At 55.2% G+C, this 23,544-nt stretch overlaps 3 protein-coding genes across 7 annotated transcripts in view; all 3 read left to right on the forward strand.

Annotated features, from left to right (window-relative positions):
• Positions 1-757: 757 nt before the first annotated feature.
• Positions 758-6,286, forward strand: LOC307197380 (glutathione S-transferase theta-3-like). Its single transcript, XM_079943196.1, has 5 exons — positions 758-1,060; positions 2,432-2,519; positions 3,069-3,219; positions 5,365-5,541; positions 5,871-6,286. Exons 1-5 carry the CDS (start codon positions 949-951, stop codon positions 6,063-6,065), a joined length of 723 nt encoding a protein of 240 aa, XP_079799322.1. The 5' UTR covers positions 758-948; the 3' UTR covers positions 6,066-6,286.
• Positions 6,287-8,296: 2,010 nt separating this feature from the next.
• Positions 8,297-10,924, forward strand: DDT (D-dopachrome tautomerase). The gene is made up of 3 exons (XM_079942665.1): positions 8,297-8,532; positions 8,865-9,040; positions 10,655-10,924. The coding sequence occupies exons 1-3, from the start codon at positions 8,425-8,427 to the stop codon at positions 10,725-10,727; spliced, it is 357 nt and encodes a 118-aa protein (XP_079798791.1). The 5' UTR covers positions 8,297-8,424; the 3' UTR covers positions 10,728-10,924.
• A 2,278-nt stretch (positions 10,925-13,202) lies between these two features.
• Positions 13,203-23,544, forward strand: part of CABIN1 (calcineurin binding protein 1) — a 98,207-nt gene continuing 87,865 nt past the window's right edge. For 3 of the 5 annotated variants that reach the window (XM_079943136.1, XM_079943131.1, XM_079943134.1), the window contains exons 1-6: positions 13,203-13,240; positions 18,188-18,269; positions 18,744-18,836; positions 19,883-19,996; positions 20,623-20,757; positions 21,505-21,685. In XM_079943136.1, coding sequence (XP_079799262.1) covers positions 18,267-18,269; positions 18,744-18,836; positions 19,883-19,996; positions 20,623-20,757; positions 21,505-21,685 — 526 coding nt within the window. In that variant the 5' untranslated portion in view covers positions 13,203-13,240; positions 18,188-18,266. Of the gene's footprint in view, positions 13,241-13,271; positions 13,591-16,721; positions 16,853-18,187; positions 18,270-18,743; positions 18,837-19,882; positions 19,997-20,622; positions 20,758-21,504; positions 21,686-23,544 lie in introns of those variants that run through there. The other 2 variants (XM_079943132.1, XM_079943133.1) reach the window with 2 other exon arrangements.

Consider the following 23,544-nt stretch of genomic DNA (forward strand, 5'->3'; position numbering starts at 1 on the left):
CCACTGGAGGGGGTGGAGAACATGGCTCCGCCCTGGGGGGATAGGTCTTCTTTAAACTGGGAGCCTGGGGCCCAGGAAGGCCAAGCTATTCTCAAGTTTTGCAGTAACCGATCCTCTTGCCAAGGGGCTTTTTCTGAGTCTTGGGTTTGGGGACAGGGTTTTTTATCCAGGACGCTTGCTTAGAGAATGAGGGCATCATAGCCACAGACTTCAGGAGCTCCAGGGTTGTAGTTGGAGGGGTTTGGCCCTGCAAAGGAAGTGGGGAGGTTCCAGGCCCCCCTGCAAACCTCTAGATGGGCCCCACAGGGCTTCTGCTTTGCTGGAGGGATTAGCCGGGAGTGTAAGGAAGGTTGGGGAGGGGCGGCTTCCTGAGGTGTGGACCTAGTCTTTGCTGGGTGCAGAGGTCCACACGCCCTCCCCAGCCTCCACCCTGTGCAGTGGGCCCAGGGGAGGCCGTGGCACCTCCTTTTTCCTCCTCTATTTGTGTTCCTGGGGACTCTTAAGTCCCTCCTCTTTCAGCCCCCTCCGCGAGTGGGAGAAGGTGGCTTGGGCCAACACTTTCGACTCTAAATTCACTGAGTGTCTGCGCTGGAAGCGCCCTCAACGTCGTCCCCCCAGTATCATCCCCCCGCCCCATTTGACTCAGGTAGACATTGAGGTCCGGGTTAGGGGACTGACCTGGCGGCGAGAAACTGTCAAGAGTCCGTCTCCCTGTACCCTCCCCACCAGGGAAGGGACCCCAGCCCAGAACCCCTGAGAGGGAAGGCGGGAGAGCGAGGCCGCCGCTGATTGGTCCAAAGTTCTCCGGCACCATCCAACGGGCGGGGAAGGCGCGGCCCGGCTCGATTAATCAGGCTGCGCGCGGCCGCCGGCTGGGTAGCCGGTGGTCCCCGCCCCTGCCGCCGTTTCTGCCCCAGTCCTGCACTAATCCTAACCCCCGCCCTCGCCATGGGCTTGCAGCTCTACCTGGACTTGCTGTCCCAGCCTTGCCGCGCCGTCTACATCTTCGCCAAGAAGAACGGCATCCCCTTCGAGCTGCGCACCGTGGACCTGCTCAAAGGTGGGCCCGGCAGGCAGGCCCGGGGTCTGGGCCCCTGTGTGCACACGGACTCCCGGGGCCCCACGGTCAGGCGGCCTGCGCAGACAGACGGCAAGAGACAGACTCCAGTCGGAAACCGTGGCTTCGCCTATAAGTTGTGTATTTTCAGAGTCTTTACCTTTGCTTAGTGAATACTAACCGTTCTTCAAAATACAGGTTAGGAAGGAGCAGAGCAGGTAGAGAGCAGTGGGGGTGTGGGGCTGCGGGAAGTGGAGTGACAGCTCCAACACCTCCACACCTGGGCTTGGAGAAAACAGTGAACTGCCTCCTCATTCCCAGTGGAAGCAGCCCCCATCTCTTGAGTTTCTGGGTCTGCTGGCAGGAGGAGGTTGGACACCTGCATCTGGTCTCCTCTTTACTCCTACCTATGCCTGCCTAGGTCCCCTCCACTTACACAGAATCCGGGGAGGGGGCAGGGCTGTAACTGGACAGTAGGATAAGCTCTGGATTCAGAGCCCCTCTGGCAGACCCGGAGGGAGACCCTGCTTGGCCGAGCCTGCCCACCTTCTGCCTCTGGTGCCCCAGCGTGAGCCACCAGCTGCTTTGATGCCAGCTTGCTCTGACTTTTCAATGCTCCTTGGGGTGGAGGCTGGGCACAGAGGCAATTTCTAGAGGGAGGATGGGTAGGGGTGATTCTGTCCATGCAGTAGAAGGGCAAAGAGGCCCACAGGCGGTCGTACGGCCAGGCTGGATCCCGGCTCCACTGAAGCCCTCCGACTCCACATACATTACTTGGTGTACCGTCTGCACTGGCCCGGGACAGGGAGGTATGCAGATGTGATTCAGACATGGGAACCCCTGTGGGGGAGGAGCCTTGAAGGTTTGGTACAAGAAAGAAAGAGGAGCTGACCTGCAGGAGGTTGAGTGGCTGAGTCGGGCAGGTATTGCTGGTGAGAGCGAGGTTTGCTGAGGGCCGGGAGCAGGTGTGGCTGGAACTCTGGGGTGTAGACAGGTCACCCAGTTTGCATAGAGAGGGGGACTGCAGTGGACAAGGCTAGAGCCCAGGGAGGAGGCTAGAGTGTGTGATGCGTGGATGGAGTTGGCTGGGGCTGGGGTGGATTACAGCTGCAGTGAATCACCCTCCTCCCAAGTCCAAGCTGAGATGCTACTTGACCCAGGTTCCAAGGTGGGGCGAGTGGACACAGGAAGGGGGGACCTCTGGCAGGCTCAGCGTGTATGATCCGCTGACCAGCAGAGTGGCCTCGTCTTCTCTGATGCCCCACCTGGATGGAGGCCTCAGAAAGTTGGTGCCTGGACATTGGGGTAGGGGGTGGGCAGAGACCTCAGAGGGCTCAGAGTTCTCCCCACCTGCCTCACTGGTCTCTCCCACAGGCCAGCACTACAGCGATGACTTTGCCCAGGTGAACCCCCTGAGGAAGGTGCCCGCCTTGAAGGACGGGGACTTCACCTTGGCCGAGAGGTAACGGGTCCCTTGGCTGCACCAGTCAGCCATCTGTGTGTCCACCGTTGATGGCTCGGATCGTGGCTTCTGTGCCCTGAGCCCCTTACCAGCCCGAGGGTGGAGAGTGGATTGAAGTCAGCAGAGCTGCCCAGGGCTGGGAGGGGCGCCTGGTCTTCCTCCTGTTGCTGTCCCTGCCCTGGAGATGTTGGAGAATGGTATTGGAGTCACTCTCATCCTTCGGGACACATGTTGGGCACTGCTTCCTCATGGGAGATTTCTCTGAGCATACATCCACTTTCTGAAATCACATGACATTTTGTTTTTCACTTGGTGCCCTTAGTTCTGATGATAGGATGGCCCAACATAGGGCTGTGTGATCCTGGCTGTCACTTAACCTCTCTGAGCCTCACACTCCTACTCTGTACCAGAAACAGTGAAATGTTCCACCCCCAGGAGCTGGGGAAAGATGTGTGAGGAGCAGGGACCGGCCTCACCCAGGGCCTGGCCCCTGTGGAATGGTTAAAGAGTGACTGGGGCATGTCCCCCTGCACCCACCGTGTCCCCCAGTGTGGCCATCCTGCTGTATCTGACCCGCAAGTATGAGACCCCCGACCACTGGTACCCCCAGGACCTGCAGGCCCGAGCCCGTGTGGATGAGTACCTGGCGTGGCAGCACACGGCCCTGCGAACAAGCTGCACCCGGGCCATGTGGCAGAAGGTGAGCTTCAGAGCAGGGAGCCCTTCCTTGGTGACCAGGGGATGGTGCTTTCTGTCTAAAGCATTCCATTCAGACCTGAGACCTGAGGACACTAAATTCTAGAATGCCAGAGATGCTCCAGGGCAACCAACTTGTTTCCCAGAGGGGAAACCAAGGCACAGAGCCTGGGAATGACTCCCCCAATATGTCTTGATTCCTGAGCTGCTGGAAATTAATCTTGTGCCCTTTTGCACACTCTAGGCTGCCTGGGAATATTGTCTTTTGGGAGAGAAAAGAATCAAACCTTCACTTTGCTACACATGTACTTTCCAGATGGAGAGGTGTTAAGTGAAAAACCTCAAAGTAGGAAGAAATAAGATATTTCACTAAATGTTGATCTGATTTCTGGGTATGCAAGGATTTATAAGCCTAGTAACAGTGGGAGACTTAAAGAAAAGGCTAATCGATTTTACACAAAATCTGTGTAAGAAAAAAAAAAGAATGAAAACAAGCAAAAAAACCTGGGAAAGATCTTGGCAAAGAAATGTTAGAAAGAACATTAAAAAATTTTTTATAATTTTTAATTTTTATTTTTGGCTGCATTGGGTCTTCGTTGCTGCGTGCGGGCTTTCTCTAGTTGTGGTGAGCGGGGGCTACTCTTCGTTGTGGTGAGCGGGCTTCTCATTGCAGTGGCTTCTCTTGTTGCAGAGCACCGGTTCTAGGCGCACGGGATTCAGTAGTTGTGGCATGCAGGCTTCAGTAGTTGCAGAGTGCGGGCTCAGTAGTTGTGGCACACGGGTTTAGCTGCTCTGCGGCATGTGGGATCTTCCCAGACCAGGGCTCGAACCTGTGTCCCCTGCACTGGTGGGTGGATTCTTAACCACTATGCCACTGGAGAAGTCCAGAACCCACATGCCGCAACTACTGAAGCCCGCGCGCCTACAGCCCATGCTCTGCAACAAGCGAAGCCACCAAAATGAGAAACCTGTGCACCACAAGGAAGAGTAGCCCCCACTCGCCGCAACTAGAGAAAGCCTGGGCGCAGCAACGAAGACCCAACGCAGCAATAAATAAATTAAATAAATAAATATGCTTAAAAAAAATAAGACGCTCTTAGAAGCCCATCAAAACACAGGAGAAAAATGCGCAGAAGAAACCAGCAGAGATGTAACTGAAGGACAGAGAGAAAGGGTCAATAAATGGATGAAAACATGTAACTTCAGTAAAAATCAAGCAAATGCACATTAAAAGAGCATGCAGATACCATTTTTACTTATCGAACGTGCAGAGGTTTTTGAAATGTGAACTCTGAGTTATTATTGGTAAAGCACTTAGTGTCTGGCACAGAGCAGGCTCCCTGCGTGTGTGAGGGAGTGTGAGCTGGCCCCTGCTGCACGTATGGAACCACTGTTCTGGGGGCCCATTTGTTGTTGTTGTTTTTGGCCGTGCAGCTTGTGGGATCTTAGTTCCCTGACCAGAGGTGAAACCCAGGCCCTCGGCAGTGAGCGCGGAAGTCTAACCACTGGACTGCCAGGGAATTCCCTCGGGGGGTCCATTTGGCACAAAGAAGGTTTCCATAGCTTTACAAGCTGTGGTGGGGGAGGAAGCCCGGTGCATTTGAGGGCAGAATGGAGAGAAGTCCAGGAGAGTGAGTGTAGATGTTTGCTACTCAGAGTGTGGGCCATGGGCCAGGAGCATGAGCGTCACCTGGGAGCTCGGAAATGCAGAGTCTCAGGCCCCACCCAGGTGTACTGATTAGGACCGTACACTTGAACCACATCCCAGAGGGATCTGCACGCACATTCCCATTTGAGAAGCCTGGGGTGGAGTGGGAGGTGGGGTGGGAGAGGATGGCTGCTGCCCTGTGTTGAGGCCTTTGCAGTGAGGGCACTAGGGAGCCATGGAAGGCTTTATGCAGGGAGAAGATATGGGCAGACTGGGATTGCCGAAGTATCCCCCGGCTGCCCGATGTGATGACCCAGGAAGAGGTGGAGGCTATCTGTGCCTGAGTAAGGGATAAGGCCTGGGCTGGTAGTGGCTGTGGGTGGGAAATGGTAGATGGGAGTGAGGAGAAATGCGAAGGATGGCTGATAGGTGGAATGAGAGCAGGAACCATGCTGGGCCTTGGGCAGACCCTGAGCCCTCCCCTGCCTGCCCGCCTACCAGATGTTGTTGCCTGTGTTCCTGGGCCAACGGGTGCCCCCTGAGACACTGGCATCTACTCTGGCTGAGCTGGACAGGTGCCTGCAGCTGCTTGAGGACAAGTTCCTGAAGGACCAGGACTTCCTGTCTGGGCCTCACATCTCAGTGGCAGACTTGGTGGCCATCACAGAGCTGATGCACGTGAGTGTCGTGGGGTGGGGGGCCAGCTGGGCATTGGGGTACCCTGGGAGAGAGCCAGTGTACCAGCTCACGTTGTCCTTTCTGGCTGGGGGGCCCTGGGCGGGTCACTTCCCCCTCTGAGCCTCAGCGTCCTCATCTGTAAAAAGGGGCTTAAAAACCCCACCCTGCAGGCTTATTGAGCAGCTTCTCGGTATTTCCTGGAGGAGAACCCCCAGCCTATCACCCGTGTGGCAGAGGAGGGAAAATCCACCCGAGGGATCCCTAAGTTGGGACATGCTGCCTTGTGCTTCTCTGGGTCCCACCCCTCCACCCGGCTTCCTCTCCCATAGCCTGTCAGTGCCGGCTGTGACATCTTCAAAAACCGGCCTAAGCTGGCTGCGTGGCGCAAGCGGGTGGAAGCTGCGGTGGGGGAGGACCTCTTCCAGGAGGCCCACGCGGTCATCATGAAGGCTAAGGACCTGCCTCCAGCCGACACTGCCATGAAGGAGAGGCTGAAGCCCCTGGCGCAGCTTTTGTTGCAGTGAGTACCGGGTGGGCCTGCAGAGCCACCATCGACGGAGCTCTGTCCTCAGAATAAAGAAATGGCACTGCCTCCCCTCGGCTGTGAGCGAGACACCTTCGCAGCATCCGGTCCACAGTGCCTTCCACACGCCAGTCCTTTGTTCCTTCTTCTGTCTGCCTGCCAACTTCACCCTTACCCCTTGCACTCTGACTTCCATGTAACCTCTGGAAATAGCTTTAGTAAACACAGATGTGACCCTGACCCCCCGGCCCTCTCCTGTTTGAAACTTACCCTGGTGCATCACTGCCCTGAGGCTAAAGGACAAAGGACGAGTCACTGAACTTTACATTTGAGGCCTTGCCCCCGTCCCTCCAGGGCACCCCCTCTGGTTTCCCCCAGTAGCCCACCATTTTCCTGGCTCTACCCCCCCCACCCCAGCACCAACTCCCAGCTTCCTCCTTGGCCTCCTGGCCTTGGCTCAGCCTATTTCTGCTGCTTACCGGGCTCCCCCTCACTTTTCCTGCTTGGTGCTCTTCCTGGTCTTTTGGCATTTGTTACCATGTCCTTCTCCAGGGAGAATTCCTCCAACTTCTCACCCTAGGCCAAGTCAGGTGACCCCTCTGGGCTCCTCAGCCTCAAAGCTTCCCTCCCTCAATCCTGGCAGGGAGCTGGTTCCATGCCCCCTGGACTGGCACATGTCACAGTTGACTTGGTAAAGAGAGTCACAATCAGGAATCATCTCAGTCTCCTGGGTCTGTCTCCTCCCTCTGGGGTGACGCTGTCTCCCACAGGTGGGGCACAGGGCTGGTTCATGAACCTCCTTGCAGGGAGGGAAGTATCAGGTTAGTTCCTGGCCCTCCTGGTGCTGCTGAGGGGCTTGGCTCTCCCATGCCTACTCGTAACCCCGGCCACTGTCTTCTCCACGCTACACCCTGGGTCCCAGACTTGTCACCTGTCCCTCAGGATGGTCACAGTCTACCTGTCTTGTGTCCTAGACCCTCTGATATCTGAATCATCTAATAAAGGAAGGAGACAGGGTCATGGACAGACAGAGCCTCAGCCTGCCTGCCTCCCATAGAGGCTCCTTTAATATGTGCACTTAAATAGAATTTTAGATGTGTAATTGAAATTGTTCATATACACCCATACAATTTCAATTATCTTTGTCATTTACAATTCAAACAGCTTTACAACGTAGATGAGAGTACCATGTTTGGCTACCTCAACAGACCTACACGGTTTTTTCGTTTTAATTAATTAATTAATTTGGCCGCATTGGGCCTTTCTTGCTGTGCGCAGGCTTTCTCTAGTTGTGGTGAGTGGGGGCTACTCTTCGTTGTGGTGCACGGGCTTCTCATCGTGGTGGCTTCTCTTGTTGCGGAGCATGGGCTGTAGGCACATGGGCTTCAGTAGTTGTGGCTCATGGGCTCTAGAGCGCAGGCTCAGTAGTTGAGTGCACGGGCTTAGTTGCTCCGTGGCATGTGGGATCTTCCCGGACTAGGGCTCGAACCTGTGTCCCCTGCATTGGCAGGTGGATTCTAAACCACTGCACCACCAGGGAAGTCCGACTTCCACATTTTAAATAACAACTTTTGTTTCACCTATAAAAACATAGGGTCCCGTAAACATTGCTGGTAATTCTACTGGGACTTGGTGGCTCTCACCCCCCGGTGGGCTGTCCTTCACCGTGAGGTAAGGTTGGCACAGGCACAAGAGGCCACAAAGGTAGATGTCTTTGGGGGCCAGGTAGGGATGCAGGGAGCCCGAGGGTCTCTGCCCAGTCCCACTCGAGCCCACATGTATCACCAGGTGACCTGATCAAGAGAAGCGCAGATTCACACATGGAGCGTGAAGTTGCTTGACTTGGAGGCAACCCATTTAAAAATAATTTTAAGCCTCCGTGACGACGTAACGTTTTTAGGGTGGAGCCTGGGGAAGGCTCCTACAGGTGTGTGTGTTTGGGGGGGGGTGTTCAGACCTCCATCTAAATATTGGCTAAGAAGCAGAAGACCGCAGCAGCGCCCGAAAGCGGCAGGAGACCGGAAACCTCGGCCAGTGTGGCTGGGGCGGGGGCGGGGCCTGTCATGTGGGCGGGGCCTGGAGCGGCCAATGTCTCCTTGGGGGTGGGGTTACTCGGAGCCGGCCGGGCTACAGCACTTCCGGAAATCAGCGCCGTAGCACGCGGAGACTGTCGGCCGAAGCCGGGGGGTGTAGTCTAGGCAGCCAATCGGGGGGCGCTGTGTACCTTCCCAGCCAATGAGGAGCGGGTTTCCGCGGCGCCCCGCCTCCCCCGCTCCCTACAGCCCTGCCCTGGAGATCACCCACCTGGATTCCGTGCTTTCTTTCTCCCTGGCGGCCTTTCGCGCGCCTTCCCGCTAGAAATGCCGTTCGTTGAGCTGGACACGAACTTGCCCGCCGGCCGTGTGCCCGCGGGACTAGAGAAGCGGCTCTGCGCGGCCACTGCCGCCATCCTGGGCAAGCCTGAGGACGTGAGTATGCCCAGGGGAGCACGGAGAGGGAGGAGGTTGGTGGATGGGGTCGGGCTCTGTCCGCGCTTCGGCTTCCCCACCGCGACCCTGACTCTTCCGCGCCCGCCTCCCGCCAAGTCTGACCTCCCGCTCTCCAAGACCCCGCGGCCCCACCCGCCACGTCTGCTCCTGTCGCCTTGCCCAGCTATGACCCCGACGTGACCTGCAAGGACCCCGGCCCGTGCCCCCGGCCCTGATCCCGCGGGGCCTGCGCTCTCCCACTCCGCGCTACCCGGTCCTCAGCACCATCCCGGCCTACACTGGCCTCAGGCGAAACTTTCGTGTCACCGCAGCGCGTGAACGTGACGGTGCGGCCCGGCCTGGCCATGGCGATGAACGGCTCGGCGGAGCCCGGCGCGCAGCTGCTCGTCTCCTCCATCGGTGTGGTGGGCACGGCCGAGGAGAACCGCGGCCACAGTGCCCGCCTCTTCGAGTTTCTCACCAAGGAGCTGGACCTGGCCCAGGACCGGTGCGTAGGGGCAGGGAGAGGACCCTCTTGGGACTGCTGCGAGACGGGGCAGGGATCCGACTTAAGGCCCTTCCTAAGGTTGGGGAAAAAATTAATTCCCCACCCTTCGCTAGAAGGATGTGGTGCCGCAGGGCCCCTTGCGCCCCCCGGTGGTGGGCCCACCTTGAGAGTGGTAGTGGAATTGAGTGAATTCCTGGCTCTGTAGTGGTCCCTGTGACACCTGGGCAAGGTGTGGCCTCCAGGACCTCAGTGTTTCCATCTGTGAAGTGGGAAGGCTCTCCTTTAACCACTCCCTGGGGGTACTGCATGGGATGGCACTATACTGCACCTGCCTTGACACCTGGTAGGGCAGGATGTTGTTACCCTGACAAAACCAAGGCCATTTATCATCTGCCTTCAGGCTTCCCCACATCTTAGGGAAACAGGTGTAATTTTCTAGAGCGTCTCCAAGCTGGTCGAGGAATTCTGGGTATGTCCTGAGGCTGTGACCTTTGGGCCTATGGCCCAATTAGGTCCCAGGTAAGGTTCCTGGGAGGGCCACAGAGTAGTGGAAAGAGCATTGGCCTGAATGTCTGGAGACCTGGGTTCTGGGTCCCATGCAGCTGGAGGATCCAGACAAACCTGGAAGTGAACCATCTCTGGTTTGTAGCCTTCTCTTCTGTGAATAGAGAGGCATGGATTAAACGATTCCCAAGAACACCTACAGCTCCCAAACCTGGGACTCTGTGGCAAGGTTAAAGTTTCTTCCTGGGTGAAAAATATTCCTGAGCCAAGTCCATGCCTACAAGGAACTAAGTATATGAGAAGCTTGAAAGAACCTTCCAGAATGGAGCCTTCATTGGCCCAGAAAGGCTGGTGAAGAATGGTTACTTGTGGGGGGTGCTCAGACCTGGTCCTCAAGCTGGGGAGTGATAATAATTCTAACAACATAAGTAATGTGTAATTTACCATGTGCCAGATACTCCATAGGTAACTCACATGCCTGATCCCATTTGATCCTTAGAAGTTTTGTCCCCCTCTCCATACCCCTCGTGTGGACATGCCATCCCCAGGAGGTAGATACCTCCTTTATGCCTATTTACAAATGGGAAAACAGGTTGTCACATATACCTCCTTGGTACCAGGCTATCCCAGGTATCCTGTTTCTTCACAAGGAACTTCCTATCACTTCTGTGAGAGGGGCACACTCACTCACTCCATAGACATCACAGGGGTGGTGGGGGAGTCACCTCGTGCCTGGCCTTCTTGAGCCAGGCTTTGCAAAAACAGGCAGCTTGGGCCCTGCGCATGCCCCCATGGGGCCTGCAGTTTGGAAGACAGGGCTCCCCTGTGAACCCACAGACAGAGCATACAGTGACCACAGAGGCCGCCATGTTGAGAGTCTGTTCTTGGTGGGTGATGATGATGTGCAGTCACCATCCCAACCTTGACATGCCCACTGCCCTGTCGGGGGTTGGGCAGAGAGCATTAATGGGTTGAGACAGGCTTGCAAAATGCCTGGTGGGCTAAGGCAGGCTGGCCTGAGAGCCCATGGTGGGAGTACCTGGCTAGGGGTCTTGGAATGTGAGGCATTAGCCAAGGAGCTGATGACATCTTTTTCTCTGTCTCCTGAAGGATAATTATCCGCTTTCTCCCCTTGGAGCCCTGGCAGATCGGCAAGAAGGGGACAGTCATGACCTTTTTATGATTGGCGTGGAGGGCATCCAGGGCATCTGTGAGCTGGCAGCCCCTTCCAGAGAGGCCTCCTGGCAGAGTGAGGGCCTGGTGGATACCAGCTTCTGGCACCCCCACATGAAGACAGGCCTGTGACCTCACGGTCCTCTTCCCCATCCTTACGACAAATAAATGAAGAGCGTTGTCTCTCAAACATGACTTCTCTACTTCCCTTTACCCTCCTCCGGCATTCTGGGCCACCCTGGGCAGCAGGGGTTGGTTTATGAGGTGGGGACTTTAGGGAACCTGGGAGGTGGGATGTTCCTGTCTTCAGGGCCTCTGATTCATGTTTTGTATCTCGGCTGCCCAAATCAGGGTGGAGGGCTCAGCCCGGAGGCCCTGCTCCCGATGCCCATGTTCAGGCTGGTGGGGAGGAGCTGGCAGCTGGTCCAGCCTGGGCCTTCCTGCAGACTCTGCAGACCAGATGTTCCTGTCCTCAGCCTGGGCTTTAGGGACCTTCCGTGGACATTGCCAAACTTCACCTTCTCCAGTGAATCTTGATGAGAATTCAGTGTAGCTGTGCGCCTTGTAAAAATCCATGTCCCAGGGCTTCCCTGGTGGCGCAGTGGTTGAGAGTCCGCCTGCCGATGCAGGGGACACGGGTTCATGCCCCGGTCCGGGAAGATCCCACATGCCGCGGAGCGGCTAGGCCCGTGAGCCATGGCTGCTGAGCCTGCGTGTCCGGAGCCTGTGCTCTGCAACGGGAGAGGCCACAACAGTGAGAGGCCCGCCTACCGCAAACAAAACAAAACAAAACAAAAAAAACCATGTCCCAGAATGGCAAACCCAGAAATGCAACATCTGCTTCTAGAAATGGAATGAATGGGATCCCGCACCCCCATCTAAAGAACATACCATGCTTTTGCATTTCAGAGGATATACAGGTTGGGTGGGGGTAGCCCAAAGGAAGTCACCTTTTCAGTTTCCTTCCGGATGCAGAGTTTACATCTCTGGGTGCTATGTTTCTCTGCACAATTAAAGCTTTGATCATCCTGTGCACCAATGAAATGCCAAATTGAGATCTGCAGTCTATGCAGTCCACCTGGTTAATAAGTTAGTTTCCAAAAGAATGTGCCTGTGCCTGCTGTGTTTACCTGACCACCGCTGAGGACTTGTTAAAAGCTATAGCTTGGAGTTCCTTTCCCTGGCTCGCTGTCCCAGCTGTTTCTGCTCTCATTCCTTCTGCCAACATGGATGTCTTGCTTCCCAAAGGGGCTCAGGGAATGTTTGTGGGTTGAATGCAAATGAATGGTTGAAGTGCCTAAGGAGGGATTCATGCCTAACCCTTGCCAGGACCATAAGGTAAGATCTGGTCTCCCCAGCTTCAATCTTATCCCCACTATTGTGAGTGATGTCATCTGTTTGCTGTGAGGACTGGCCCCTCCCCCCACACGGGCATTACCTCTCCCCGTTGTGGCCCTGAGTTCTACCCCCTGAAAACACCATGCTGCATGAGGCTCCTGCATGGCCAGCAGTGTTTCTCAACTCAAAACCTTGCCACACAGCTAGCTCCCTGCTGCTTGCACCACCCTTCCCATCTTTGTTCAACTTTCACTCCAGAGCATCTTTCAAGATACAACTCAGTTGTGGGAACTGCATACAAGGTTGCAAGTCATCCAGGAAAGTTTGAAACCATCTGTTTATGCTCTGTTTAACCCAACCCTGCCCCTTATACTCCTCTCAAAAATCAAGGTTGGCGACTCAATTATTTTTTTATCTACTAGCATATCGTTAAAGCTTTACTGTACTGAACCGTCTATGAGTTCTTCACCATGGTTTTACTGTCTATAAATAAAGTCAAAGAAAAAGCCATAACATTCGTTCTTTAAGTCATTCTTGCTGGACTCAAGCCACTATGAATGTCAACCAGTGTGAAGCCCTTCCCTAAAACGCTTAGCTCCCAAGAGCGTTACCCCTGTGTCCCAGGCCCTTGTCAGAAACCCGTCAATGCTGGGCCCTCCTTCCGGCTCTGTTCTGTCACTTCCTCCCCGGTACGTTCATCCCCCGCTCCCCCTCCCCCTTTTTCTTTTGCTTCAGTAGTTGCTTGTATCTGTGACTTTTAGGTTTCAAATCCTTTTCGGAACGAGGTGAGGTCCAGGTAATGTGAGAACGCTCTTCCGGCCCCGGTTCCCTCCAAGTGTCCCAGGTTTCCACGGCCTTCAGAACACCTGTCGCAGGTTGTAACAGTAGTGCGGCCGTCACTTGGCAGCTGCTGCGGGCCAGGCCCCGAGCTCGGTGCTTCCCGGGTACGACAAGCGGTGGGGAGGGAGCGGGCGCTGAGCCCCCAGCCGCGCTCCGGCCGAAGGGCAGGGCTGCGCCGGGCACCTGCAGGGTCCTCGCGCGCCAGCTCCGCGGGGCGGCGCGTGAGCGCTTGCCGACTGGCTGGTGGAGCCGGCTCCGGAGCCAATGGGAGCGCGCCTTGTTGTGAGGCGCGCAGCCGGCAGGCGCGGGGGTCTGGCGGACAGGCGGTTGCCGTGGAGACGCCTGGTGAGTTCGCTGGCAGCGGGTTTGGGGCGGCCCCGGGTGGGGGCGCGGCTCTGCCCTGCCGGGGGCGAGGGTTTGACGGGCGGCGGTGGCGGGATCCGGCCGGGCGGACGCTGGGGCTCCTCGTGGGGAAACCGAAGCCGGGACCCGGAGCGGCCCGGCTGGGCCCCGCTGCCGCGCGGGCCTCTCGTCGGCTCCTGCTCGTCCCGGGGGGCTGAGAGGGGCTCCGCGTGGGGGCAGGGATCACAGTGGCCGCAGCGGGAGCCGCCGTCCGGTCTATGGCTTCGGTGCCGGGCCCCGCGCTGACCACCGCCTCGCGTCCTTCTACTTCACCTTCACGGCGGCGTTGCGCGGTGAGCGCCCCTCACTTGTGGAAACTGAGGCCGAGGGGACGTGCAGCCGCTTGTCCCGAGTCCCCGGCTCCCCCGCGGGCCGTTGGCTCCAAACTGCAAGCTTTGACTGCCCCACCGCCCCGAGGAGGCGGACCTGGGCCGGATAGAGCTTCCTGATGCTGGCAGGTGTCTGCACAAGGGGCTCTGGGGGCCCTCCACCCTTAGGGGCCTGGGTTACTACAGGTCGTGCTGTGTATGCGAATTCCATGCGGCGGCTGGGCTTCCTTCTGGGTGACTCATAATCGTTCTTAGAACTGGAGTATCCGAGTAATAGTATTATGTCTTGTGGCTGTAGTAAGTATGAGTATACTTATAATAATATAAGTATTCGGGTGCTATACTGTACTGAGTACTGTGGTCGCAGCCAAAGACAGTATGTAAGAGAGTGGTGGTGTTTCAATAAAATTTTATTTAGGGACACTGAAATTTGAATTTTATGTAAGTTTTATGTAATTTTCACGTGTCACGAAGTTTTTCAACCATTTAAAAATGTAAAAATCATTCTTTGCTCTTGGGCTGTATGGAAACAGTAGGCTAGTGAGCTTGCAGACGCCTGATTTAGTCCAAAGACTCATGCAGTAGAGGAAACTGAGACCCAGAGGGGTTATCTTATGCCATGTCAGTCACACAGCCGGGTAGTGCCCCAACTGAGCTTAAGACCTACTCTTCCCGACTCCTTCCCGACTCCCGGGCCAGAGCCTGCTAGGAAACATCACCACTTACCACTGGATCAGGGTACGAGGTGCTCAAAGTGTGCTGTTGTTATGTGTTCTGAAGGACATGAAAACTATAAAGAGTTTGAAAACTTGTGAGGTTTAACTCCTGAATGTGCTGTTCTGAGAAAATGCAACTGTTCTGCTGGGAGACTGAGAAATGAGTACCAGATACTTCCCTTCTCATCTTTATACAGTAGCTTTTTTTTTTTTTTTTAAACTCCTTTTTGTGGTTTCTAGGGTTTGTGGTGAATAATATGGCTATAGTCCTCATTCTCACATTGCTTACAGATGATAAATATATAATCTCAAATGGTTATTTCTTTGTAAAGTTTTTATTTTAAACTGCTTTGTGTGTGTGTGTTTTTATTGAAGTATAGTTGATTTACAATGTTGTGTTAGTTTCAGGTGTACAGCAAAGTGATTTGGTTAGACATACATATATATCTTTTTTTTCAGATTAATTTCCCTTATAGGTTATTACAAAATATTGAGTACAGTTCCCTGTGCTATACAGTAGGTCCCTGTTGGTCATCTGTTTTATATATAGTAGTGTGTATCTGTTAATCCCAAACTCTCAATTTATCCCCCCCACTTTGGTAACCATAAGTTTGTTTTCTATGTCTGTGGGTCTATTTCTTTGTGGTATATAAGTTCATTTGTATCTTTTTAAAAATTTTTTTAGATTACACATATAAGCAATATCATATGATATTTGTCTTTCTCTGTCTTACTTCACTTAGTATAATGATCTCTAGGTCCATCCGTGTTGCTGCAAATGGCATTATTTCATTCGTTTTTTTTTGTGATATTTATTTAATATATTTAGTTTCCTTATTTTTTTGTCTGCGTCTGGTCTTAGTTGCGGTACGTGGGATCTTTTGTTACAGGGCGCGGACTCTTGGTTGCGGTGTGTGGGCTTCTCTCTAGTTGTGGTGCGCGGGCTCCAGAGTGCATGGGCTCTGTAGTTTGCGGCACGCAGCCTCCCTTGTTGAGGCGCGCGAGCTCAATAGTTGTTGCCCGCGGGCTTAGTTGCCCCGCGGCATATGGGTTCTTGGTTCCCCCACCAGGGATTGAACCTGCGTCCCCTGCATTGGAAGGCAGATTCTCTACCACTGGACCACCAGGGAAGTCCCTCATTCTTTCTTTTATGGCTGAGTAATATTCCATTGTATAAATATACCACATTTTATTTATCCATTCATCTGTCGATGGACATTTAGGTTGCTTCTGTGTCTTGGCTATTGTAAATAGTACTTCAGTGAACACTGGGGTACATGTATCTTTTCAAATTATGGTTTTCTCCGGGTATATGCCTGGGAGTGGGATTGCAGGCTCGTTTGGTAGCTCGATTTTTAGTTTTTTAAGGAACCTCCGTACTGTTCTCCATAGTGGCTGCACCAGTTTACATTCCCACCAACAATATAGGAGGGTTCCCTTTCCTCTACACCCTCTTCAGCATTTGTTATTTGTAGATTTTTTTAACACTTTATTTATTTTTATACATTTATTTATTTATTTATTTTTGGCTGCGTTGGGACTTTGTTGCTGCACGCGGGCTTTCCTTTTAGTTGCGGCGATCGGCGGGCTACTCTTTGTTGTGGTGGGTAGGCCTCTCGTTAAGGTGGCTTCTCGTCGCGGAGCACGGGCTTGAGGTGCGTGGGCTTCAGTAGTTGTGGCACATGGACTCAGTAGCTGTGGCTCACAGGCTCTAGAGCGCAGGCTCAGTAGTTGTGGTGCACGGGCTTAGTTGCTCCGCGGCATGTGGGATCTCGCCGGACCACAGCTTGAACCCATGTCCCCTGCATTGGCAGGCGGATTCTTAACGACTGCACCACTAGGGAAGCCCTGTAGGGAGCAGGGGCGGAGGGAGGGCCTTCCTTCCTTAGTCCAGAATCTGGCAGCTGAATCGGTTGCTGTGAAGCCTGATCTGTCCACAATCAAAAGCACGTGTGGAAATCCACTCCCAGAGAAGAGTGAGTCCTTGGGGAAACTGGTTTGGCCTCTGAAAGGTCGACTGAAAGACACCACCCAGAGTTGATGGGGACTTCATTCTCTCCCTTCGCTCTTCACAGGGGCACTGCACCTTGGGATGTGTGTGTGTTTTCCCTAGGTACAGGGTTTTAGTGCTATAGTTTCTACTTTTATCGTCTTTTTTTTTCCAGATTGTATGGTGGTCACAGTGCCCATTGTAGCATAGTTTATAGTCAAGCAGCAGTTTCCAGAGTTAATCAGCAGAATTCTTTTTTCTAAATGTGGAACCCAGGAGATAAAATAGCTATCAGCCTCGTGGGGTTTCAGTCTTCCTCGTCTGTGAAGACTGTACTTTCTTTCTTCCTTGTAGGAACCCTTGGAGAACTCAGAGCCCATTGTGAAGGTCTTAGCTGTGAGCTCCGTTGGCAGTAGCAGTGGTCATTTTATTTTATACATGTGGAGCACGTGTTCAGTCTCTGCCAAGGCTCATTTCCACTGCCTGCTGGGCCCTTCGGGGCCTTCTGCCAGCCTCTCAGGTGGGACTGTTCCTGGCTCCCTCCTCTGCCCTGACGGGCTTGTTTGGTGGTGCTGCCTCTTCCTCCCCGCCCCACAGGCCAGAACCCCCGCTGTTACCCGGCACCCCTGCTGCTCCCTCCAGCCTCCCAGGGCCCCCCGTTCTGTGAGTTTGCCTCCTGGAACGTGTCCCCCCCTCTGTCCCCAGTGCCACTGCCCCAGCCGGGCTCCTGGCATCTCTTTGTTTAATAGCAGCACATAGTTCACAGACCAAACAGCTCGCCTGTGTAGGGTATACAATTCATTGAGTGTAAGTGTATCCATAGAGTTGTGCAACCATCACCACCGTCAATTTCAGAACATTTTCATCACCCCAGAAAGAAGTCCTGTACCTGGTAGTAGTCACTCCCCATGTGTCCCTCTCCCCTAGACTACTTTCTGGTTCTGTAGATTTGCCTATTCTAGACATTTTGTATAAATGGAATCAGACAGTATGTGGCCTTCGTGACTGGCTTCCTTCATTTAGCGTGTTTTCAAGGTTCATCCATGTTGTAGCAAGTACCAGTGCTTTAATTTTATTTATCACTGAATAATAATCCATTGTATGGACATACCACATTTTCTTTATCCATTTGTCAGTTGACGGACATTTGGGTTGTTTCCACCTTCAGTCTGTCATGAGTAATGCTGCTGTGAACATTCATGAACAAGTTTTGGTGTGGACATGTTTTCATTTCTCTTGGGGGTGGAATTTCTGTGTTTGACATTCTGAGCAATTGCCAGACGGGTTTCACCATTTTTCGTTCGCATCTGCAGTGGATGAGGTTCTGATTTCTCCACATCCTCACCAATCCTGTCATTTTTTTAGCAGATTTCACACTGGTCTGCCTACCTCTAATTTTTTTCCTTTTATATTTCCGTCCCATCCTCCAGGCCCCCTGCCTCTGCCTTCCCGCCCTCTACCCCACTGCTGTCCCTTCCTGGGGTTTAACACAGGGCTTCCTCCTTCACCTTCCTCCATCCCTTCGAATGACTTGTTCTCCACCTGTTGCCTGTGTTTCTCTTTATTTCATTCAACTTTTGAAAAAATAATTGTTTATTGATCTGTAACCTCTGCTGAGCAGTGAGTCCTGGGGGCAGATGTCGGTCTAACTCCCCTCTGTCCCTGGCCCCTGGTCTGGCAAAGGTGGGCATTCCGTCCCAAGGACCAGGGGCTCCCCGGGTAACAGACTGAAGAGCCATCCCGAGGCCCACTAGCCTGTGTGCCCAGAGCCGGGAGGCCCGTGGGTTTGGACATGGGTTCCTGGTGGCCTGGTGCTTCCCGGGCCCTCCCTCAACCTGTTCTCCTTCCTCCATAGGAGCCGCGTGGGCTGGCACTGCCCTTCCGGTGCTGGTCAGTGCTGGGCGGTGCTGGGCGGTGTGCCGAAGCCTCTGACTATGGTATGTGCTAATGCTCACCTGCTCTGCGGTCCTCCGGGGCGAGGGCCATGTTCTTGGATGGGCCCTGACGGCTGTCTGAATGGGGCAGCGTTCCTCCCCAGAGGGCTCTTGGCACCCTCGAGGGTGTGGGTGCCCGCTGTCCTGTTGGGTGGTTTACAGGGCCGCATCAGCATGGCTAGAGAGGCACACAGTTATCCCGTGTCATTGGAATCTGTTTTTCCGATGCCTGGGTCTTCTGCTGTGTCGGGCCATTGCTGGGGTGTCCCCAGCCTGTTCCTGTTGTAGTGGACACGCTCCCTGAACAGGTTGGTGTGGTTCCCTCAGAATGTCCCAGTCCTCCTTTTCCTCCGCATCTGGGGAGGCCGTAGCTGTTTGAGGCCGAGTGTGTTACAGTGTTGTGCGTGTTGTGGGTTACTGAAGAGATGAGACACGTCTCATCTAAAAGCAACTCTTCCGTCAAATCTCTGCTTCTAGATTCGAATCGCAGCCTTAAATGCCAGCTCCACGGTTGAGGATGATCATGAAGGAAGCTTTAAAAGTCACAAGACCCAGACAAAGGAGGCGCAGGTGTGTGGTCAATGGGCTTCTCTGCAGCTGGACCTTGATTCTCATTTCTGCGGGTGGCACCATGTTTCAGATGCATCCCGATGTCTCCTGAATGGGATTTTAGAGGAAAACTCTGTTTACAGAGATGGCCGGCTCTCCATCTCCTGTTTGACCTGCTTCACTTAGAGAGGGTCACGCTGAGGATGGTCACACTGTTTATTCTGAGTGTGCGTGGGCCCTTCTGCAGCCGGAGCTGGCTCTTCACTCAGCTGGTGTGTGGGCCTCAGAAGCTGGCACACCCAGGGGATGGCAGCACGTCACTTTCCAGGGGGAGGCCCCGGAGGGTGCTGCCTAGCCCAGGTCTCACTGGTGGTCTGTGGGGAGCACGGATTCTTGGTCTTTCCTCTCTGCCACGAGGCCCGGCACCACTTCCATTCCAGCCTGCCTGCCTTACTCTCCGCCGGCTCTCCCCATACCTCCTACGCGAATATAACAAGGGTTTGCTCCGGTCTTTGTTTTCCCTGGAATAAGCATACACCTCCCCCTTCTCGGGAGAAGCCAGGACAGTGTGTGGAGCCCTCACGGACGCTGCTAGTCAGTGGTCCCCGGCCCTGAGGGGTGTCAGTGGGGCTCAGCCTGCCCAGTGCCCCCTCTGCCCCTCCCGGCAGCGAGCAGGCTGAGGCAGAGCAGCACATAGAAAGCAGTGGAAGCCTTCCCTGCTCTCTCGGAGTCCCTGGGTTATTACGGCTGCTGGGGCCACTCTCCCAGAAAGCGTCAGCGAGGCTCACAGAACCTTGGCATTGCTCTGCTCTGTGCCCTCAGCCTGCCTTCTGCTGTTGCTTAGACTCAGGTGAGCCCGTGCTGCTCGTGTCTCCTTGGGGGGGCTGCTGAGGGGCTCTTCTCCCAGTGATGAGCTCCTGCGAGCTTGGAGCGTTAGGACTGTTTCCAGCACAGAGCGTGCAGCTGACGAGTAACATGGCCTTGACAGCAGCCCCCTCTCACACATTGTTGGCTTAAAAAGACAAACCTTTGTGCTGTGTGAAAATGTCTCCTGTCTTGGTTTGCAGGAAGCAGAGGCTTTTGCCTTGTACCACAAGGCCCTGGATCTGCAGAAGCACGACCGGTTTGAGGAGTCCGCCAAGGCCTACCACGAGCTCCTGGAGGCGCGCCTGCTGCGAGAGGTGAGGCCCCAGAGGCCCTCTGCCCCCAGCTTCCCCGCCTGCGGAGCGTCCACCTCTCTGGCTTGCTCTGAGGGTTGGGTGAGTCCAGAGAAGCATGCAGAACGGTTCTAGGTGCAGAGTAAGAGCTCCGTAAATGCCAGCTGCTCTTCCTACTTGGTCTTCACAGCCACTCTGCCAAGTGCGGGTGCATTGTCCCCAGTTCACAGTGTGGAGATGGAGGCTTAGCGAGGTGGTGTTGGCTCAAAGCCATGCAGCTAGTGAAGCATCAGAGCTGGGAGTGGCATGCGGGAGCCTCTGGCTGGCTTACCGATGCTGTAAATGTCACCATCTAGGCTTGGGCCCTCAGGCGTGGCGGTAGTGCCAGGAGGGTTCCCTCTGTGTCTTTTGGTGCCCAGACGGCCCGCAAACCGCCTCTTGGTGGTCTGGCCTTTCTCCTCTGTGTGCTCGGAACTGGGGGGTCCTTAAAGGACATCTGGGGCCACGCTTTCATTTTCCAGTGGAGGGTGGCACTGGACTGGCCCAAGGGCCTGTGGCAGAAGCCAGCCCTGAAGCCAGGTGTCCTGCTGACTGCCAGCTGAGGCTTCAGAGCCTGGGTGTCACTTTACTCCTGTTTGCTTTGTTCTCAGGCAGTTTCGTCTGGTGATGAGAAGGAGGGGTTGAAACACCCTGGGCTGATGTTGAAGTACTCCACGTTTAAGAACCTGGCCCAGCTGGCCGCCCAGAGGGAGGACCTGGAGACAGCCATGGAGTTCTACCTGGAGGTGCTCCCCTCAGCCGGGTCTTTGGGAGTTCTTGGGGGAGGGGTGGGGTTGTGGTGCTGTGTCAGCTGTAGTGCCCGAGGCCCCAGGCAGTAGGTGACAGTAGCAAGTTCAGAGAGGGCTGCATGTGTGTTCTTCCTCTGCCACACAGGGCACACATGACCATGGGTGATTGCTTCATTTCTCTGGGCCTCCAGGTCTACATCGTAGAGTTGGAGTGATATAAAGAGGGTGCTGAACACAGGGCCTGACCCCTGGCACCCAGTACCTACTCAGAATTGTACTGCCATTATTTCTGTCAGGCCGGCTTACCTGTGTGGGCACCTCTGAGGCGCCAGCACCATGCACGTGCTCACCCTCATGCCGTCTGGCAAGGAGGGCGTCTTTATCCTCATTTTAGGGATGAGGATACTGAGGCTGGCGGCCACGCTGCTGGGCAGTGTGGGAGTATGGATGTGAACCCACGTCTGTCTCCCACCCATGCTGTTTCTAGAATCCCAGAAGGTTTCTGTATTTTCTTTTAATTCTACTTCTTGCACTTCTTTTACATATCAAATATGTAAGGAGTACAGGTGTTCAGAGTGACAGAATGTATTAAGAACATGTTCTGAGTTAGATAAATTGGTCCACGTGACTTCCCTGTCATTCCTTGGGCAGTCTGGGTGGCTGGGCTGGTGCTGTGCCCTCCTGCCACCACGGATGCCCGCTCTGGGGAGCTGACTGAGTGTGCCTCTGCTGTGCTGCTACCAGGCGGTCATGCTGGACTCCACGGACGTCAACCTCTGGTATAAAATTGGACACGTGGCCCTGAGGCTCATCCGGGTCCCCCTGGCTCGCCACGCTTTTGAGGAAGGGCTGCGGTGCAATCCTGACCACTGGCCCTGCTTGGACAACCTCATCACTGTCCTGTACACCCTCAGCGATTACACCAGTGAGTGGGGTGTCGCTGCTTTCTGCCACGTGCTCGTGCACTTGGACCGAGGAGGGCGGGAGGCCTGGATGAGCTCGGAGCCAGAGTTAACACTGAAGGGCTTTCTGCCCTACCTTCAGGGGAAATGGAGATGACTTTACTTCCCTGCTTTACTCTGCTTGTCTTTCTTTCTCGGTTGAGACTTACCCCATGTGTTGTAGTAGGAAGCATGTCTTCTGAGCGGTTTTCCCTTCAGTCTCTCATTTCGTCTCTGCAGTGTCCCACCCTGTGCCTGTTCTTATAAGTTGCTGACAGACGGCCTAGCGGCTGCAGCCTGACTCCCGGTGCCGGGAGCTCACTCCCTCCTTTTAGCAGCTGGTCCTTCCACAGAGGAGCAGGGCTGCTGGAAAGATCTGTGCTAGACGGAGCCCTGTCTGCCTTCCAGTTGCTTCACTCTCTGACCCCACCTGGCCCTCTGCTCGGCCCCTCACGGGCTGTCCCGAGGCGGGCGCTGTTGGGGTTCTGGGCCTCTTGGGCCAGCTCCTCCAGGCAGCTCTGTGGGAGGGCCCCGGGCAGGGCTCGGGTGCAGGGCAGCTGGCCTCGGGCATAGGTGGTCCTGGCGTGGTCTGCTCATTCTTTTCAGGACAGACCTGCTGCCAGCACTTGCCCTCACGTTGAAGGTTACAGCTGGAAGGCTGACTCTTGGAGGCTTTTCCTTCTGTTTCTAAGAGCGCGTCGAGCAGGTGGAGCAGGATGGGGTAGCGGAGGCTGGGAAGCTGGGCCCTGCCCGCCACCCATGGGACTGCGACCATAGCTCTGTATAGTCAGGTGAACCGTGTGCAGCACAGGGCTAGCGGCGGGGTCGGCATGCCCCAGGGGCAGGCTGCTGTGGCCCCTTCCCAGTTGTCCCTGCCCGAGGTGACCCTGACTTCTCCCTGTGTCCCCAGAGCCAGCTCAGCCCTCTGTCGCCTCCTCCAGGTGGGCCCGGGCGGGGGCGGGTGCCTTCTCCCAGCCCCTTTGCTGTGGGTCCTCTGCTGTCTGCCCTCCTCTGCACCCTCTGACCATCGCGTGCTTGCACGTGGGGTCATTTCTGGACTTGGGCCCTTGTGTCCCTCCACGCAAACGTTCTCGGGCGTGTCCTTCCGTGGATGTCCGCACCCGTGCTGTGGATCGCCCGTTTTGACTCCAGTGCTTTCATCTTCAGTGACTATGGGTCTCTCCCCGGGCTCTTCCTGGAGCTTGGGCGCCCCCTGGAGGCCCCAGCCTCAGCGTCCCACCTTCTCTCTGGCACCAGGCTCAGTTCTCTCTCCTGGAGAAGCCGCACTTGATAAGCTGAAGTATTAGTGGGAAGATGGGTTTGGGGGACAGAGCGGTGCATGTGTCTGTGAGAGCCGCAGAACCACATCGAAGCCCCAGAGTATGAGCAGCCGCTACATGGGCGCTCGAGAGGAGTAGGCAGGCCTCCCTCTGCTGCGGGCACGGTCAGCTCTGGTGCTGCTGACCAGTCCATCCAGAGGCTTGGTGCCCCCCTCGTTTTCTCTCTGCTCCCACCACCTTCCCAGAGGAAACCATGTCCTCCTCCTCCTTCCGGTTAGGCGGGAACCTCTGGGCCCCCTGTCCCTAGTTCAGTGGGCGGCTGGCGGGGCAGCCCAGACCCCTTCCTGCTTGTGGCGTGGGCACCGCTCTCCCACTGCCCTTCTCCCTGACTTCCGCGTGGCATCTCTGCTTCTGCTCCAGCTTTCCTTCCTCCTCCCTGACTCCATCCTTCTCTGGTTATTCCTGATGGGAGTGCCTTGCACCCATACTCAAACTCTGGAGCTGGGTGGGGCACAGGGCTGGCCGGGGCCCAGGCAGAGAGGAGCTGGCGGCCGTACTCCAGT

Source organism: Stenella coeruleoalba, assembly GCF_951394435.1.
Source record: "Stenella coeruleoalba genome assembly, chromosome: 14".
Lineage (NCBI taxonomy): Eukaryota > Metazoa > Chordata > Mammalia > Artiodactyla > Delphinidae > Stenella > Stenella coeruleoalba.